Raw genomic sequence first — 19,262 nt, forward strand, 5'->3', positions numbered from 1 at the left:
TAGGTGGCGTTCTTTACTGTATTTACATAATAACTTTAGCGATTCTAAATTGAAAAATAAAATATATATTAAAAAATGGAAATTTTGGTCAGAAACTACACAGTCAATCCCACATCGGGTAGTTAGAACCTAACCAAAAATAAAACTAATTTTAACATTTTAAGGTATTTTTCTAGCTTGAATTAAAATATTCGATATATTGCTCGGATACCATGGATATTGCTTGCGCAAAACTTCATAGAAATATCCAAAAGAAATGTTGCATGTTTAGTGAAAAGCTTCCAAGGTATGGACCGGCAACTGTGGAACAGTTTACAGATGTAATGGGAAATCTTATACATCACTGTGAATATATGGAGGCATAATTGTCCTTTACTTAGTTTCAGCTTAAATTCGATGATCGAGCCTTTATGTAACTATATCTAGAGATTTCCTTTAAAATGAGCCATTGAACAACTCTTTACGATATTCCAGTGCCAAGCTATCTGTGGAAAAGAAGAAGAAGAAAGAAAAAAATATCCCGTTTGTGGAGAATAACGTGGTTAAAGTCAATTTTCTTGATTTACAAGGCAATATATTTTCCTTCATATTCAAGCCAAAGGGCGGTAAGTTTCCTTTATAGGGGTTTCGGACCAGGCGGTTCTAACGGTGTACTTTTTGTTTTGATCTGACTCTTTTTTAGGAGTTAGGGGTTTTTATATTTCTTAACATTGGACGTGATCGTCTCTTACTAGGTTGCTAGCTACCACTGCAACCCGGATTCTTTGTAAAATTTCATTTCCTCGGAAATTTTTCAGGGTTTTTGCTTTAGCTGTATGGGTTTATTTCAAATCAAATTTAACCTCGTATGAGTCACATACACCACAGACCTCTTTTTCCTTTCCCTGCTGCAATAGTTTATGAGATAGACTTCGGTTCTTAATATAATCCTTTATGTAAACTATGAGCTAAGGTTTGTTCTTTATTATATTGACAACCCAGATTATGTAAACTCTGATTACAAACAGGAAAATTGGAGTAGTAAGAGACAACTCTCAAAGAATCAGGCAGCTAACTAAGTCCAATGTATGCAATGGTTTGTTCTTCAAATGATCGTCTTTTAATATATCTAGGTTACAGCTATATCCGATGAATCTTATATAGTCCCAGCTTATAATGAACTGTATCGATCCTTTATAGAAAAATTATGATATCGAAGTTACTTAGAGAATTCCCATTTACAGTATCGATCCTTTATGTAATTACAAACACATATACTAATAACCCTAACAGGCTCGTGTTCGCCATAATTGAAAAACATTGCTTTTCCTTCGCTGTTGATAGGTATGCTTGTATATATATTTGTATTGCTGCTACATAAACTGCAATTACTCCTTCCAAAATTAATATACGAATTTTCTAAGAAGTACGCCTCCGTATATTCACTGTGTTGTCGAACATTTTCCATTGCATCTATAAACTGTTCCGCAGTTGCCAATCCATACCTTGGAAGCTTTTCATCAAACTGACAAAATTTCTTTTGGATATTACTATGAAGCTTTGCCAAAGCATTTCTAGCCGACTTTTCAACAGCATCCGCTCTTTCAAAGAGAATTTTAATCTGTAATTTTGAATACTTTTCGTGATCCTGGTAAAACATGCGTAAAATGTTTCTCAATTTACAAAGATCAGCCTGCATTTTTGCCATCTTCTTGTATTTCTGAATGTAATTTTTCTCTTTGTCCTTATGTGTTCTTCGGTACAACCTCGCAGAGAATTTAACTTTTTCATTATAGCTTTTGTCATCCCAGTATTTACCCATTATTCTGGTAGCAACTTTTTTCTTATATATTTTTCGGTAATCTTCATCATTGTGATAACGCTCCTTGATCTTTTGTCTAGCCTGCTCAATTCTTGCTTCTCTGTAATCTTTATCATTATCATACCGTTCCTTGCTCTTTTGTCTAGCCTGCTCAATTGTTGCTTGTCTATAAAGTTTATCATTTTGATAACACTCCTTGATCTTTTGTTTGGATGTCTCAATTTTTACTTCTCGATACACCTGGACGGTTGAATACCTTTGCTTTTGGTTTTTCTTATATTTGATGCGGTAATCTTCATCATTGTGATAACTCTCCTTGAACTTTTGTTTGGCTGTCTCAATTTTTGCATGTCTATAATCTTCATCATTTTAATAACACATCTTGCTGTTTTGTTTTGCTCTCTCAATTTTTACTTCTCGATACGCCTGGTCGGTTGAATACCTTTGCTTTTCATTTTTCCAGATACTATCTCTGTTGTCTGTGTAGTACTGTTTTTTTAAATTGCGTGCAGCTTGCTTTGATCTAACCATTATCTAATTAACGAATGAGACCATTTACATCTTTGTCGTTCTTAAGTAGTAATTATGACGTCATGGCGTAATGATGTTATTGACGTCATGGCGCAATGATTTTATTTCATGACGTCTTCAGAAACCACAACATAATATCGTGTTTTTCTATTCACGTCATAGCTCTAATATAAAACTATGACGACATTCATTATTTATCTAGTAAGTTTTCAGACAAGGTAGTTCTAAGGATATACTATTGTTTTGATCTGACTCTATTTTTTAGGAGTTTTGGGTTTTTATATTTCTTAGCATTGGACTGATCGTCTCTTGCTAGGTTGCTAGCTACTGCTGCAACCCAGATTCACATATATATTATTTAGGAGAGGCAGCCAGGCCGAGTGGTCCAAGGCACTGGTGTTAGCCACCAGTCTCTTCGGAGGCGTGGGTTCAAATCTTACCGCTGGTATAATGTTTGAAATACTGCAGTGTGAAAAGACATCGAAAATGCAGTTTTTGGTGGAAAAATTTATTCTCTTTTAGAAATAATTTATTTTAGTTACTATAGATTTTTAACCCAATTAATTTCCTTTAAAATGAACCATTGAACAACTCTCTACGATGTTCCAGTGCCAAGCTATCTGTGGAAAAGAAAGAAAAGAGAAAAAAAGAAAAAAAAATATCCCGTTTAGGCAGAACGTTGTAATAGCTGCCACTTTTCTTGATTTTCAAGCCAATATATTTCCCTTGCGGTTTCAAGCCAAGGGACAGAAAGTTTCCTATACAGGGCTTTCGGACAAGGCGGTTCTAATGGTGTACTTTTGAATTTGATCTGACTCCTTTGTTAGGAACTATGGGTTTTTATATTTCTTAACATTGGACGTGATCGTCTCTTACTAGGTTGCTAGCTACCGCCGCAACCCGGATTGCTAGCTACCGCTGCAACCCGGATTTTGATCTGACTCCTTTTTTAGGAGCTATGGGTTTTATATTTCTTAACATTGGACGTGATCGTCTCTTACTAGGTTGCTAGCTACCGCTGCAACCCGGAAGTTGCTAGCTACCGCTGCAACCCGAATAATAAACTGATTACAAGCAGGAAAAAGCCATCGGCTCTTTCTTCTTTGAAATAGTAAGAGCAAACCTCAAACAATCAAGTAGCTAACTATTTCTAATGTATGCAATTGTTTGTTATTCCAGTGATCGTCTTTTAATGTAATTTTGTCACCCCATTATTCTGGTAGCAACTTTTTTCTTATGTTTGTTTCGGTAATCTTTATCATTATGATACTGTTCCTTGCTCTTTTGTCTAGCCTGCTCAATTGTTGCTTCTCTGTAATCTTCATCATTACCATACCGTTCCTTGATCTTTTGTTTGGCTGTCTCAATTTTCGCATGTCTATAAACTACATCATTGTGATAACACATCTTGCTGTTTTGTTTTGCTCTCTCAATTATTACTTCTCGATACGCCTGGTCGGTTGAATACCTTTGTTTTGCTCTCTCAATTATTACTTCTCGACACGCCTGGTCGGTTGAATACCTTTGCTTTTTTCTTTTCAAGTTACTATCTCTGTTGTTTGTGTAGTACCGTTTTTTCAACTTGCGTATAGCTTGCTTTGATCTAACCATTATCTTATCCAGAATGAGAGAATTTACAGTTTTGACTTTTCTTATATACTAATTATGACGTCACGGTGTAATGATTTTATTTCATGATGTCATGGCGCAATGGTATTATTTCATGACGTCTTCAGAAACAACAATATAATTTCGTGTTTTTCTATTCACGTCATAGCTCTAATATATTACTATGACGACATTCATTATTTATCTAGTAGGGTTTCAGACAAGGTAATTCTAATGATGTACTTTTGTTTTGATCTGACTCTATTTTTAGGAGTTTTGGGTTTTTATATTTCTTAGCATTGGACTAATCGTCATTAACTAGGTTGCTAGCTACTGCTGCAACCCAAATTCATATATATATTTATATATGAGAGGCAGCCTGGCCGAGTGGTCCAAGGCACTGGTGTTAGCCACCAGTCTCTTCGGAGGCTTGGGTTCAAATCTTACCGCTGGTATACGATTATGTTTGAAAGAGTGCAGTGTGAAAAGACATCAAAAATGCAGTTTTTGGTGGAAAAATTTATTCTCTTTTAGAAATAATTTATTTTAGTTACTATAGATTTTTAACCTAATTAATTTCCTTTAAAATGAGCTATTGAACAACCCTCTACGATGTTCCAGTGCCAAGCTATCTCTGGATACAAAAAAAAAGAAAAAAAGAAAAAAATATCCTGTTTGTGGAGAATAACGTGGTTAAAGTCAATTTTCTTGATTTTCAAGCCAATATATTTCCGTTGCTGTTCAAGCCAAGGGATAGAAAGTTTCCTATACAGAGGTTTCGGACAAGGCGGTTCTAATGGTATACTTTTTGTTTTGATCTGACTCCTTTGTTAGGAACTATGGGTTTTTATATTTCTTAACATTGGACGTGATCGTCTCTTACTAGGTTGCTAGCTACCGCTGCAACCCGGCTTTGCTTTTTTCTTTTCAAGTTACTATCTCTGTTGTTTGTTTAGTACTTTTTTTCAACTTGCGTGTAGCTAGCTTTGATCTATTCATTATCTAATCCAGAATGAGAGAATTTGTAGTTTTGAATTTTCTTATATTTTAATTATGACGTCACGGCGTAATGATTTTATTTCATGATGTCATGGCGCAATAGTATTATTTCATGACGTCTTCAGAAACAACAATATAATTTTGTGTTTTTCTATTCACGTCATAGCTCTAATATAAAACTACGACGACATTCATTATTTATCTAGTAGGGTTTCAGACAAGGTAATTCTAATGATGTACTTTTGTTTTGATCTGACTCTATTTTTAGGAGTTTTGGGTTTTTATATTTCTTAGCATTGGACTGATCGTCTCTTACTAGGTTGCTAGCTACTGCTGCAACCCAAATTAACATATATATTTATTTATGAGAGACAGCCTGGCCGAGTGGTCCAAGGCACTGGTGTTAGCCACCAGTCTCTTTGGATGCGTGGGTTCAAATCTTACCGCTGGTATACGATTATGTTTGAAAGACTGCAGTGTGAAAAGACATCAAAAATGCAGTTTTTGGTGGAAAAATTTATTCTCTTTTAGAAATAATTTATTTTAGTTTCTATAGGTTTTTAACCCAATTAATTTCCTTTAAAATGAGCTATCGAACAACCCTCTACGATGTTCCAGTGCCAAGCTATCTCTGGATACAAAAAAAAAAGAAAAAAAGAAAAAAATATCCCGTTTGTGGAGAATAACGTGGTTAAAGTCAATTTTCTTGATTTTCAAGCCAATATATTTCTCTTGCTGTTCAAGCCAAGGGACAGAAAGTTTCCTATACAGGGGTTTCGGACAAGGTGGTTCTAATGGTGTACTTTTTGTTTTGATCTGACTCCTTTGTTCGGAACTATGGGTTTTTATATTTCTTAACATTGGACGTGATCGTCCCTTACTAGGTTGCTAGCTACCGCTGCAACCCGGATTCCAATGATCGTCTTTTAATGGACAATTTTAATATATTGACATTAAATATAAAAAATTACAAACAGGAAAAAGCCTACGGCTTTTTCTTAGTTTGAATAGTAAGAGACGAATTTCATGGAATCAATGTGCCATGGCTTGTTCTTTACTAGGTTTCAGCCATCTCTACAGCCATTACACTGATGAAACTTACATAATCCCCATTTATAATTAGCCAGCCCGATTCCTTATATAATTTGTTTAGTGTTAAGAAATTTATTATCATATCTTATATGTAACATATTTTTGATAGGTTTCCAATAGTACAATGAGTATGTGACAAGCATACCCGCTTGTCACGCGGGTTACCGGGGTTTGATTCTCCGTCAGAGGTAATTTTTCCAGTCTTGACTTTAAATATAAATGTACAAGCCTATGCTGTAGTTAAGTTGCCTATGCATGACAGTATAAGAGGTCGTTCCTTATTATAACTAATTCAAAAATTGTCAGGTATTGCTCTAGTTTGAATTAACAAATTAGTATTATTGGTAAGACATAATAAATATTTTTACAGTTTACATAATAAATTTAGAGATTCTGAACTCAAAACTAAAAAAAAAAAAAATTTGAATATTTCTCATTGGAAATATAGGACAACAATATAGAGATACCTACTTTACGCGTTAAGCCAAAAAAATTGAACTAAGATGATATAAAATTAATGGCGTAAAAAATGGTGTAGCGAGTCAATTGAAACAAAAGGATAACCAAACTAATTTTTAAATTTTCAGGTTTTTTTCTGGTTTGAATTAAAAAATGAATATTATTGTTCAGACACCGTAAATATTTTTGCACTTTGCAGCTAAATAAAATTATTTTGTTTAAAATTTTCAGGAATTATTCTAGTTTCAGTTGACAAATATGATTTTTTTTTTTTCAAGGAATCGAGCAGCTAACTAGGTCCAATATATACAATGGTATGTTCTTCAAATGATCTCTTTTAATTAGGTTCCTAGCTACCGCTGCAAACCGGAATTTTTAACAAAATATTTTATCTTTAATTAGAGAAGGAACTAGATGTAGCAAGTTTTACTATTGAGACGAGTCGCTCTTACTATACAACATACAGTTTGTTATCACGAACTGTTTGCTTTGATGTATCTATTGGTATCCAAATTTCGTTCTTTAGAGTTTCGGTTACTATTGAGAAAAGTAGCTATTATTACTATATAGTTCATTACCATGAACTGTTTGATTGCTTCAAAATTCAAATATGTTTGAAAAGACTGCAGTATGAAAATACATAAAAATGCAATTTTTTTGACAAAATTGATTCTACTTTAAAAAATATTTTATTTTTAATTACAAAAGGCACTAGATGTAGCAATTTTCTTTAAAATGAGCTATTATATAGCTCTCTATTATTCTAGTTTCAGTTGACAAATATGATTTTTTTTTCAAGAAATTGAGCAGCTAACTAAGTCCAATATATACAATGGTATGTTCTTCGAATGATCTCTTTTAATTAGGTTCCTAGCCACCGCTGCAAACCGGAATTAAAGCCAGAAACCGGAGTTAAAATCAATTTTCTTGATTTTCAAGCCAATATATTTTCTTTGTTATTCAAGCCAAAGGGCGGTAAGCTTCCTTTATAGGGGTTTCGGACAAGGCGGTTCTAATGGTGTACTTTTTGTTTTGATCTGACTCTTTCTTTAGGAGTTAGGGGGTTTTATATTTCTTAACATTGGACGTGATTGTCTCTTACTAGGCTGCTAGCTACCGCTGCAACCCGGATTAATTTTAAAATATTAATTAATGACGTCTTAGTTCAAGTGGGAAGCACGATCGGCCATTAACTGAAAGGATCATTTTCTTTAATTTTTAATTCAGCTATCAATAAAATCATACCATTAATATATCATTAACTAGTATAGGCTTATTTAGTATAGTATTGCCAAGCTATTTGTGGAATTACTACCCTGAGATTCAAAAATAACAATGACAACTTTGATTCGGCATAGGCTTCACATATTTTCCTAAATCCAACCCATCTGGTTCTTTTTGACGAGGCAACCTTAATATCTTCTGTAAATGGCGTACCACAAAGTTTTAAAGAGATAATTGAGATAAAAAATACATGAACCAAAATTTAGCAATAAATAGAGACACTTGAGATATTTCATTAAGCCCAATTTACGACAGTTTAATTTTGAAGGACTCAATCAATATTTTCACCCGGTATAACTTGAAAGAACCTATTTTCACATCAAATGATGAAGGAATTTGTAGACCAGCCAAAGCAGTAGCAAGACAAAGGATTATTGCCCAATCATCTTGGAAGTTTTCTTTTTCATTGATTCCAACCGGGTTCTTATTTAGTTTCTGTACTGTCGTTGACAAGTAAACTTCGAAAGGTTCGATTTTCGTTGGTTTCTTGTTCTTTTATTTAGTTTTTGTTTAGCACCGAGGACGAGTCGGCGGAGGTCCTTGTTGAAACATTTGCTTATTTTTTCTTGTTAAGATTTCGCCACCGGCTGACAGAATCCTTATTTTTTTAACGTTCTTGATTTTATTTTTTCTGTTTTTTATTTTCTTTCCTCTCTGAGTTTCATTTTTCTATTGGTTTAGTTTTACCTTCTACCTTTTAGGGGAATTTAGGCAAAGTGACTCAAGTATAAGGGCTTATTTTAAAGAAAATTGCTATATCTAGTGCCTTTTGGAATTAAAAATAAAATAGTTTTTAAATAGAATCAATCTTAACAAAAAAAAAGCATTTTCGTTTACAAGCTTGATGAATGACGGTATAATCGTATAGGTTGTAATCATATATGACGCAATACGTGAAATAATATGTATACACGCTTATCTTTTTGCCATATAATGATATAAGAAATTAATTTTGACCTTAGTAAATATTAAATTTTCTGGTGAAGATCTGTTTTGCAGCAGCAGATAGTTTAAAACCTATGTGGTAGCATAAGTAAGCTACAAGTTCTAAAAATGCTCCCCCGAGATTTACACTCGGATCGTAGGACTCAAAGTCCTAAGTATATTTGGGTTGCAGTGGTAGCTAGCAACCTAGTAAGAGACAATCAAGCCCCATAGTTAAAATTATATTAAAGAAAGAACTATAGCCTATGGTAACTGAACTAGAAAGTGCACCGTGCTAACTGAAAGGTGTGTATGAATTTCTGGAGCGGTTTTATAGAAAAGTTACCTTTAAATTGGATCATTGGAATAACAAACCGTTGCATACATTGGATTTTGTTAGCTACTTGATTGTTTGAAGTTCGTCTCTTACTATTTCAAAGAAGAAAAGTTTTTCTTGTTTGGAACCAGATTTTATAACAAAATATATGAAGTGGATGTTCCTTGTCTCCGCGAGATCAAAGAGTTCGTGGTAACGAACTGTTATTATAATAAAGAACGACTATAAAGTTATTATAATCACAATGAAAAGCACATTGAACAACGTCTCTTAATATTCAAATTAAGAAAAAGATATAGGTTTTTTCCTGTTTGTAATCTGGGTTGCAGTGGTATTATCTAGGTTGCAGCGGTAGCTAGCAGCCTAGTTTTTATTCCAATGATTGTCTTTTATTGTAACTAATTCATTTTTTTCTATGAGGTGTGATCGTCCCTTACTAGGTTGCTAGCTACCTACGCAACGTGGATTCGAGTTGCTATGGGCTATAGTTCGTCCTTTAATGTAATAAAGAATTTAAAAATTTACTTTTTGAATTTGAGCGATAATAAATCATATTATGACTCACCAGAATTAAAATCGTTGGAATCATGTCTTATAAATCTAGAGTAAAAAAGGTAGACTCAAATCAAAATCAAAGAAGTTTTGTTTTAGGTTAAAAGAAGTAGTCAAAACCAAGTTGTCTTCTATGCAATCTTTTAAATCCTAGAATTAGTGAGAGTATGGGTGATTAACCTAAACAACTTCTATCGAAGGTTACAAATAGCCCCCATCTAGAATTTTTAAGAAAAAAGTCAATCACACTCAAGGACTAGTTTTTAGAAGTTATTTATTAGCTTGCCAAGGATTCCTAGATGAACCACTTTTTGTTGCTCAAGAGTGAGAGGCATAGAGAGAGAAATCATATCTTTCCCCCCCAAAAAAAAAAATTGAAAATTTTACCATACCCTATTCCCTCAGGGTTTGTACCTTTTTGTATCTAGGGGCACACTTAATCACCAGCACCATCGACATTCTATTGATTTCTTTTTCTTTAAGATTACAATAAATATTTTAGTCTGACTATCATTGAATGTTTCTTTTCTTATTTAGTAGATTATATCTGGCATAATGAAATATGTGCAAATTGTTATTAGACATGCTGTTTGTCGAAAAGTAGTCTTATATCATATTATTAGTTAAAATAAATCAGTGAGACAGTTTATGTGTACACTATACAGTCTATATTGTATTCTATTTTAAAAATAATTCGTTTTAATTACAAAAGGCTTTTAACCCCGTTAATTTCCTTTAAAATGAGCCATTGAACAACTCTCTACGATGTTCAAGTGCCAATCTATCTATGGAATATAAATTTTAATATAACTTTACCACGAACTGTTTGATTGCTTCAAAAATCAAATATCTTTGAAAAGACTGCAGTATGAAAAGAAATCAAAAATGTAGTTTTTAGTGGAAAAAGATATTATATTTTAAAAATGATTTATTTTAGCTACAAAAGGGTTTTAAACCAATTAATTTTCTTTAAAATGAGGCATTGAACAACTCTCTACGATGCACCAGTGCCAAGCTATCCCTGGAAAAGGAAGAAAAAAAAGAATCCGTTTAGGCAGAATGCTGTAGTAGCTGCCACATTTCTTGATTTTCAAGCCACTATATTTCTCTTTCTGTTGAAGCCAAAGGACAGAAAGTGTCCTATACAGGGGCTTCAGACACGACGGTTCTAATTATGTCCTTTTTGTTTTGATCTGAAATTTTTTTTAGGATTTATGGGTTTTTATATTTTTAATATTGGACGTGATCGTCTCTTACTAGGTTGCTAGCTACCGCTGCAACCTGGATTAATTACAAAAGGTTTCTATAAACAGCAACTTCCTCTAAAATGAGCCATTAGACGGCTCTTTATTATGACCACGAACTGTTTGATTTAATACTTTAGTTACTATGGGTTACAATTCGTTCCCTATTGTAAATAATATAACTTCAGTTAATATGGATAAAAGCTCGTTCTTTAATGTAATCCTTATATAAATAGATCAATACAAGAAAGTTTTAAAATTAGTTTTATATTTTGTTTGTTTTACATAAAGGATCGATCTAGCTTAATACTCCTTCCCTTACTGATAGATACCAAAATCCTTACTGTATTACAAACAGGAAAAAGCCTAAGACTTTTTCTTAATTGGAATAGTAAGAGACGACCAGGCTACAACCTACGATTATGACATCATTAATCAATCTTTAGTATTAATTATAATCTTATTTTAGTTACTATGGGCTGGAAGTTTGTTCTTTACTTTAATTTATAGCAAGAAAAACAAACTACTTGTTTGAGTTTTAAATTATAATCTTATTTTAGTTATTATGGGCTGAAGTTCGTTCCTTAATATAATTTTAATGTAAATAAATGCAACCCAGATAATATACAATCATCGGTGGTTCATTTAGTAGAGCATATAATTCTGCTAATAGTTCTGCTACAGTTCGTTCTTTATTGCACCTTACTTTTAGAGAATTTATTTGATATGATGCTAGCTACCGCTGCAACATGTATGTTTGCAATGGTTTATTATTCCAATGATCGTCTCTTAATGTAATCAAGCCAATATATTTTCCATGTTATTCACGCCAAGGGACGGTAAGTTTTCTATATAGAAATTTTGGACAAGGCGGTTCTACTAGTGTACTTCTTGTTTTGATCTGAATTTTTTTTCAGGAGTTATGGGTTACTTTAGTTTTTACTATGGGGCGTGATCGTCTCTTACTAGGTTACTAGCTGCCACAGCAACCCAGATATAATGTAACAAACAGGAAAAAGCCTATGGCTTTTTCTTGTTTGGAATTGTAAGAGACGAACTTTAGAGAGTCAGGCAGCTAATTTAGTCTAATATGTGCCATGGTTCGTTCTTTACTAGGTTTCAGCCATCTCTTCAGCCAAGATACGGATGAAAATTACATAATCCCAATTTATATTTCAGTTAACATGGGCTAGATGTCGTTCTTTATTATAAAATTTTAATTGGATGTGTTTTGGGAAATGGTGGGCGTGGAAGGGGTTTAGTTGCCTTCCAATCACTTTCAACTATTAAAAAGGGCACAAGCCACTCCAATTTCCAATTTAATGAGCCCTTTTCGAAGTTTCTACGACAACTTCTTCGATACAAAGTGCCCTAGTCTAAAAAAAAAAAATAAATAATACATTGTACCAACATCGTTCTTATATGCCCCCAATGCATTCTTAAAACCCTTGCCCTGAAGGTTGTGGGGGAGTGTCCTCCTCAAAAACATATTTTCAATCTGGAAATTAACTACACTGAACAAATTGACTATCTCAAAATTTTGATTGGATGTGCTGTGGGAAATGGTGGGCGTGGAAGGGGTGTTAGTAGCCATCCAGTCACTTTTGACTATTAAAAAGGGCACTAGCCAATTTAATTTCCAATCGAATGAGCCCTTTTCGAAGTTTCACGACAACTCCTTCGATACGATGTGCCCTGGTATGGAAAAAAAAAAAATAATATAGGGTACCAACATCGTTCTTTTCTTAGGCAGCGCGATCGCGCTGCCTATAATATGCTGAAGCAGCCACCCACCATCGATCACGTATTTTTTTGGCTCTTTTGATAGGACGTTCACAGGTTCTGCCTTTGTTAATTTACAAATGGTTTTCACTAGCTCCGCTTTACCTGGCTGTGGCGGCAGGCTTGACGATACAAAAAGGGCAGTAGGGTAGCTTGAGAGTTCAAATCTGAGAGTTTCTTCCATCTCCCCTCCGGCTTTAGTTGCCGCTGCTGCAAGGCGTAGGAACAGAAGACTTGCGCAAATTTTTATGTTCTTATCGTCAGCTTCGGAAATATTGCCTTAATAGGCCATCATAATCGGTTTGCTTTTGCGCTTGAAGATGTAGCGATTGTCATCGGTGTCGTCCATTGACTTCAGAATTCCTTTTCCTATCGCCTTTGCTGCATCCGTGTTGACATCCCTTGCTGCTGCCATACCATTCGATATATTGCGCAATTGAGTGCAGTTGTCGTATGGACAGGACTGCGCAAAAATGCTACTAAAGCCTTTAAAGCCTTTAAATACTGAAGCCATATTCTGCAGTCCTGTTGTTCTGCAGCGTGTCTTGAAACTCTATTTTTCGTGTTTGAATTCAACGCACTACGTCTGCGTTGGATGCGTCTTCAAGGGTTACTTCCTCATTCAGTAGCCATAAATATTGCCGAAGCTTCTGCAAAGTCTTGATGACTCACAGGTATGTCATCTGTGCATTCGAAATCATACGATTTGCAAATGAGAATAATATGCAATGCTGAATCTATAAGCTCGTGCGTTCTCATGGCTCTTGAAACAGCCTTACCGCTAAGGATATGCTTAATGGTGTTACCGGCATATAGGCATTCGAGCAATTCTTTTATTCCTGTTTCCGTCATCAAGTGCCCGATCGCTCCAAGAAAGATGAGAAAACGTGAACCAGATTGCTGGTGTAGCTGGATTCCAAAGTATATTTGTAAAGGAGCAAGCAAAGATCAGGGACGGCAAGCCTGCATTATTGCTGGACCGATTGAACCTACCAGTAGGTAGTGAATCTCCAGCAAACAGCAAAAGAAAGCACGAAAGAATGGGATATTAAACTCTCGTCAAAAAGGAGTTAAAGGGTTTTAAAACCGAGTTGATAGACCTTTGTCTCGTCTCCAGATTCTGTAAAGCCGTCTGACTATCTTTTCCTTTCAGAGGATATCTTGATTTCCCCCTCTTTTTCCCTTGTAACTGGAAAACGGGGGGAAAGGCTAATGACAGAGCAATCAAGGTAACATATTCATTCTTCTCGCACTGGGAAACCCCAGAAAACAAGTCTTGTAGACTGCTGTGCAAGATCTTTATTAACCCCCTCTTTTCCCCCTTTAAGTGGGGAAGCATGGGAACGACTTATTACACAGCAATAAAAAAAACGAATATTCGATCTTCTTGGACCCAAGAGCATCAGGAATGCCATTCTCAGCATCAAAAACTACCGGTCGTAGATTTTCGAGTTTTCCCCTGGATTTTTTCCTTTCCCCCCGTTTTCACCCTGTTCCACGAAGGGGGTTCTTGGGGACTTTTGTTATATCGTAGAGAATTTTTTCCTCTACAAAATGGTGTAAAAATCATTTATATTGCAATTTGGTCCCAAATGATCGATTTTTTCCATACATTTACTGGACTATAACAGGAAGCCCTCCAAAAGTAACAACAACAAACACTCCTTCTCCTGTAAAACACTCCACAAAGATAATTCAAGAAACACAAATGAAAATATTCATATCCATAATCGGATTTCCTCCCCCTTTATTATCTTGGCTCTTGTTTGATCTTCAAAGTACCAAATCAACTATAACTTCCCTCGTCAAAAAATTTAAAATAATCCAGAATCAAATACAAAAGCTATTCAAATCCCTGGCAGAATGCAACAAACGTCAAAAAACACAAGCTTGCCAGTATTGAGCTTAATAGCAGGAAGTTGAATTGACTATTCCTCCTCGTTAAAATTTCAAAAATGCTTATTAATTAAGTTGAAACTTATTAATGTTCACACCCATGATACGATGCGATAAACTTTGAAAAACAAACGCTTACCAATATTCACATCTGCAGCAGGTAGTTGTTCCAAACTAGCAGCATCAACTATTCCTTCCCTCGTCAAAAATTTCAAAAATAGGACATCTCAGAAATAATTGACCTGCTTTCTATTTTCAAACTACCAGTCTTCTTTCCCGCTACAACTGCCTTAATATTCTCTCCTCTTTTCCTCAATGTCCTTTCAACAACTTGAGCGAAAGCACAAGGGTCTACTAATGCCTCAATTTCTTTGACGAGCTTTGCTATCTCACTTTTCCAAAGTCTCAAAAGACACACAATTTTTTGTTCATCTCTTCTACTATCTTCAAAAAGCCGTTGAAGATCTCCAACAACGTGCAGCAAAAACCAAGTGAAAGACCTGATACGAACTATAGATTCAACACTAGATGTAGCTTGTATTGTCAATTTTGCGGCAAGGTGTAGTTTATGCTCAGTCAAGGTTAGCAAAACTTTCTCACCTTTCAGAGCATTTTCAATAGGATCATTGACTGTACTGAAAGTGTCAAGAATTAAGCGTAATAAACAGACATTTACTTGTTGCTCTAGAAGTTCAAGAAAATCTGCAGTATAATCACAGGCCATTGCAGAATCTGTCGTTGGAGACTTACTCGATTCCAGTAAATTAGATAAGTTTCGAAATTCCGACAGAACCTGTAAATAAATATATATGTCACGAACAGAATTATTGAATCGAAGGTTCATTTTTAGAAACGCATTGGATGCGTCACATTGTTTTCAGGTCACATTGAAAGTGTGGCTTCTCGATCCCCCTTCAGATTCACAACTTTCTTCAAATCACACCGTAATGCATGATTGAGAATTTTAATATTGCTGGTATCAGTGGATTTACTGAGAGCGGGGGGTGGGCTAATATGAAAACTAGCAGTTTTAAATACAATTAACTCTTAGACTAGCCCGAGGATCCCTTTCCCCTCCTTTCAAAAACCAAGTGAAAGATCTAACGCAAACTGTAGATTGAACAGTAGATATTTACTGTATTGTCAATTTTGTTGTAAGTTGTAGTTTATTGTTAGTTAAACTTTGCTAGAAGGGCCAATAATTAAGTATGATAAGGAGACATTTACTCGCACCTATAAAAGTTCCAGAAAATCTGCCATACAGTCACAGGTCCAGGCAGAATCCGTTGTTATAGACTTGATTAAATACATTTCGATGTTTTGACAGAACTTGTTAACAAGCATTTATGAATAGGGCATCAGTGTAGCTTTTTTTTTATCAATAAGGTATACAGCCTATAAAGAAACAACATTTCGAGTAAAACATAGGATTGAATTTAAGAGACCAATGACTTTAGTATTCTTATTTATATAAAAAAATGCATTTTATTTTAATATTGTCGTTTATTACTAACAAAAGCACTTATACACAAAATTAGCTTCAAAATGAACCCTTAAATATCTCTTTATGATATTTCAATGCCCCACAAGTGGCGACGAAAAAACAAACAAACATCACTGCTTCTGATGCGAAAAAGCGTTTTTCCTTGTTTCCCAAGATGGAGGACGGTAATTCTTCGAAATAAGGATTTCGGCTATGGTGACTTCACAGATGAGCCTTTCATTTCAACCGACATAATTATCGTGCGGTTTCAGGCGATTTTTCGAAATTCCATAAATTTGTTTTCGAAATAAACTTTTACTTTTAAGATCAATCGAAACGATGGTTAACATTGCTGAATCAGCTTCAAATGGCAATTCTTTGAAGTTTTCTTCAAAATAAGTTTTTCAATTTTCGGTTACTATGGGCAAGAAATTTGTTCTTTATCAGGTTGCGGCAGAAGTCGCAACCATGATTCAATGTTCAATAAAACGATTTAATGTTCTAATAATAAGTCAAACCTAAAACGATTTTGATCTGACTCTGTTTTTAGGAGTTAGGGGTTTTTATATTTCTTAACATTGGACGTGATCGTCTCTTACTAGGTTGCTAGCTACCGCTGCAACCCGGATAGCAAAAAATTTTTTAAGCCTGATGAAGATTTAACTAATGTGTCAAAAGTAAGGTTGCAAGTCGACGATTTTGTTTTGGCCTTATTATTATTGGTATGGTGAAATAATAATATGCATATGGCTCTTAAATCATAGATCTTTATGGTTCCATATGGTCTAGTGGCTAGGATAGTTAACTTTCACTTAACAGGCTCGGGTTCGATTCCCGGTGTGGGAAAATTTTTAACTCTATAATCTTCGAACATTTGAACCTTTTATAATCTATAATGATGTATAATATAAATACTGTAATCTTGACTATAGTGAAGTTGCGTATGCAAGTTAGTATAGGGAAGAGTTCGATCTTTATTATACTTTATTATATTATGATCGATCCTTATTTCCCACTATACAAGTTTGTATAGGCAAGAGTTCGTTCTTTATTGTAATGCAACCCGGATGGTTTTTTATATTCCTTAACATTTGACGTGATCGTCTCTTACTAGGTTGCTAGCTACCGCTGCAACCCGGATTGTAGTTCAATTACTATAGGCTATAGTTGGTTCTTTACTATAATTTTGACCTGACTCTTTTTTTATAAAATCCCCCCAAAAATTACTGTGTTTTATATAATAATGGATAATTATGTATAAAAAGACCTAATTGACAAATCAGTTACTATGAGCGAGAGATCGTTCTTTACTGTAATATGGACTGAAGTTCGTTCTTTACTATATTTTCAATTTAAAATTTAAAAAAGAAACTTGTTTATTTACATTCTAGCTAAAATAATGAAGATAATATGAATGAACCACAGTGTTCAGTTTCTTTGGACTTGAGTTCGTTTTTTAACTATAAATACAAACAGGAAAAAGCCTACGGCTTTTTCTTCTTTTAAATAGTAAGAGACGAAACTCAAACAATCAAGTAGCTAACTAAGTCCAATGTATGGAATGGTTTGTTATTTCAGTGATCGTCTTTTAATGTAAATAAAAAAAAATATAAATACTGTAATCTTAACTATAGTGAAGTTGCGTATGCAAGTTAGTATAGGGAAGAGTTTGATCTTTATTATACTGGAAACAAAGAAAAGAGAAAAAAAATATCCCGTTTAAGAAGAATGTTGTAGTAGCTGCCACTTTTCTTGATTTTTTAGTACTGATTTTTTAACTTGCGTGTAGCTTGCTTTGATATAGCCATTATGTATTCATGAATGAGACCATTTACAGTTTTGACGTTTCTTATATAGTAATTATGACGTCACTGCATCAAAAATACAGTTTTTATTGGAAAAATTTATTCTCTTTTATAAATAATTTATTTTAGTTACTATAGATTTTTAACCCAATTAATTTCCTTTAAAATCAGCTATTGAACAACCCTCTACGATGTTCCAGTGCCAAGCTATCTCTGGATACAAAAAAAAAAAAAATATCCCGTTTGGGGAGACTAACGTGGTTAAAGTCAATTTTCTTGATTTTCAAGCCAATATATTTCCCTTGCTGTTCAAGCCAAGGGACAGAAAGTTTCCTATACAGGGGTTTCGGACAAGGCGGTTCTAATGGTGTACTTTTTGTTTTGATCTGACTCCTTTTTTAAGAGCTATGGGTTTTTATATTTCTTAACATTGGACGTGATCGTCTCTTACTAGGTTGCTAGCTACCGCTGCAACCCGGATTAAATAAAAAAAACAAGTTTTTTAAACTGAAAGTAAGGAGAGACATTAAAACTTAAAACGAACAGAAATTATTCTGTATATGAAAGGGGCTGTCCCCTCCTCAACGCTTCGCTCTTTACGCTAAAGTTTTTAATTGTTTTAAAAAATAAAGTTATGAGACAAAGTCAAACTTTAGCGTAAAGAGCGAGGCGTTGAGGAGGAGACAGCCCCTTTCATATACGGAATAATTTCTGTTCGTTTTAAGTTTTAATGTCGCTCCTTACTTTCAGTTTAAAAAACTTGTTTTTTTATTTAATTTCCGATTGTTTTTTAGTTAATGCAACTTTTATTTTGGCTCACCGTCATTGAATAAGTAAACAAAATTTGCATAAAAATGTTACTTTTCTTTTGCTAAATGGATGTCTCTAAATTTGGTTATGACGTAATTTACAAATTACTTACGTAACTAACTTCTATATTTGTATATTTTTCTTCTAGCAAAAAATACAAAGTTGCAGATTTTTGCAGATATGAGCTTGAAACCTATGTAATAGGGTTTTCTGATACGCTGAATCTGACGGTGTGATTTTCATTAAAATTCTTTCACTTGTAGGGGATGTTTCCCCCCTCTTGACATATCGAGTAAATTTTCTCAGGCTCTTAGCCTTTGATGAATAATACTAAACTTAATAAAATTTATATATTTAGAATCAGCATTATAAACCCATTCTTTTAATACATTTATTGACATCAAAATTCCGTTTTTAAAAGTGTAGGTCACTATTTAGCCACCTCGCTTGTTTTTTTATTGTTTTTTTTTTATTAAGTATATACTCTTACGTATATGATGGGGTTCTCCCCGTAGTTAATGACTTGCTCTTTTAGTTAAAAGTTAAAAACAAATTTAATTCACAAACACCTGAATCACACATGCCGTTTAGTTAGAATAGATAGCTCTTTTGAAAGCACTAAAAAAACTGTAGCGTAAAGTATGAGGTATTGACT

At 34.2% G+C, this 19,262-nt stretch overlaps 1 protein-coding gene across 1 annotated transcript in view; it reads right to left on the reverse strand.

Moving 5' to 3' along the window:
• The window catches only part of LOC148955972 (uncharacterized), a 325,370-nt gene that overhangs the window by 228,305 nt on the left and 77,803 nt on the right, over positions 1-19,262 (reverse strand). The window contains exon 4 of the mRNA XM_089093393.1: positions 14,649-15,302. Coding sequence (XP_088949519.1) covers positions 14,721-15,302 — 582 coding nt within the window. The 3' untranslated portion in view covers positions 14,649-14,720. The remainder of the gene's footprint in view (positions 1-14,648; positions 15,303-19,262) is intronic.

The sequence above is a fragment of the Artemia sp. Qi Xiang Cuo genome, chromosome 1, assembly GCF_049724085.1.
Source record: "Artemia sp. Qi Xiang Cuo chromosome 1, ASM4972408v1, whole genome shotgun sequence".
Classification (NCBI taxonomy): domain Eukaryota; kingdom Metazoa; phylum Arthropoda; class Branchiopoda; order Anostraca; family Artemiidae; genus Artemia; species Artemia sp. Qi Xiang Cuo.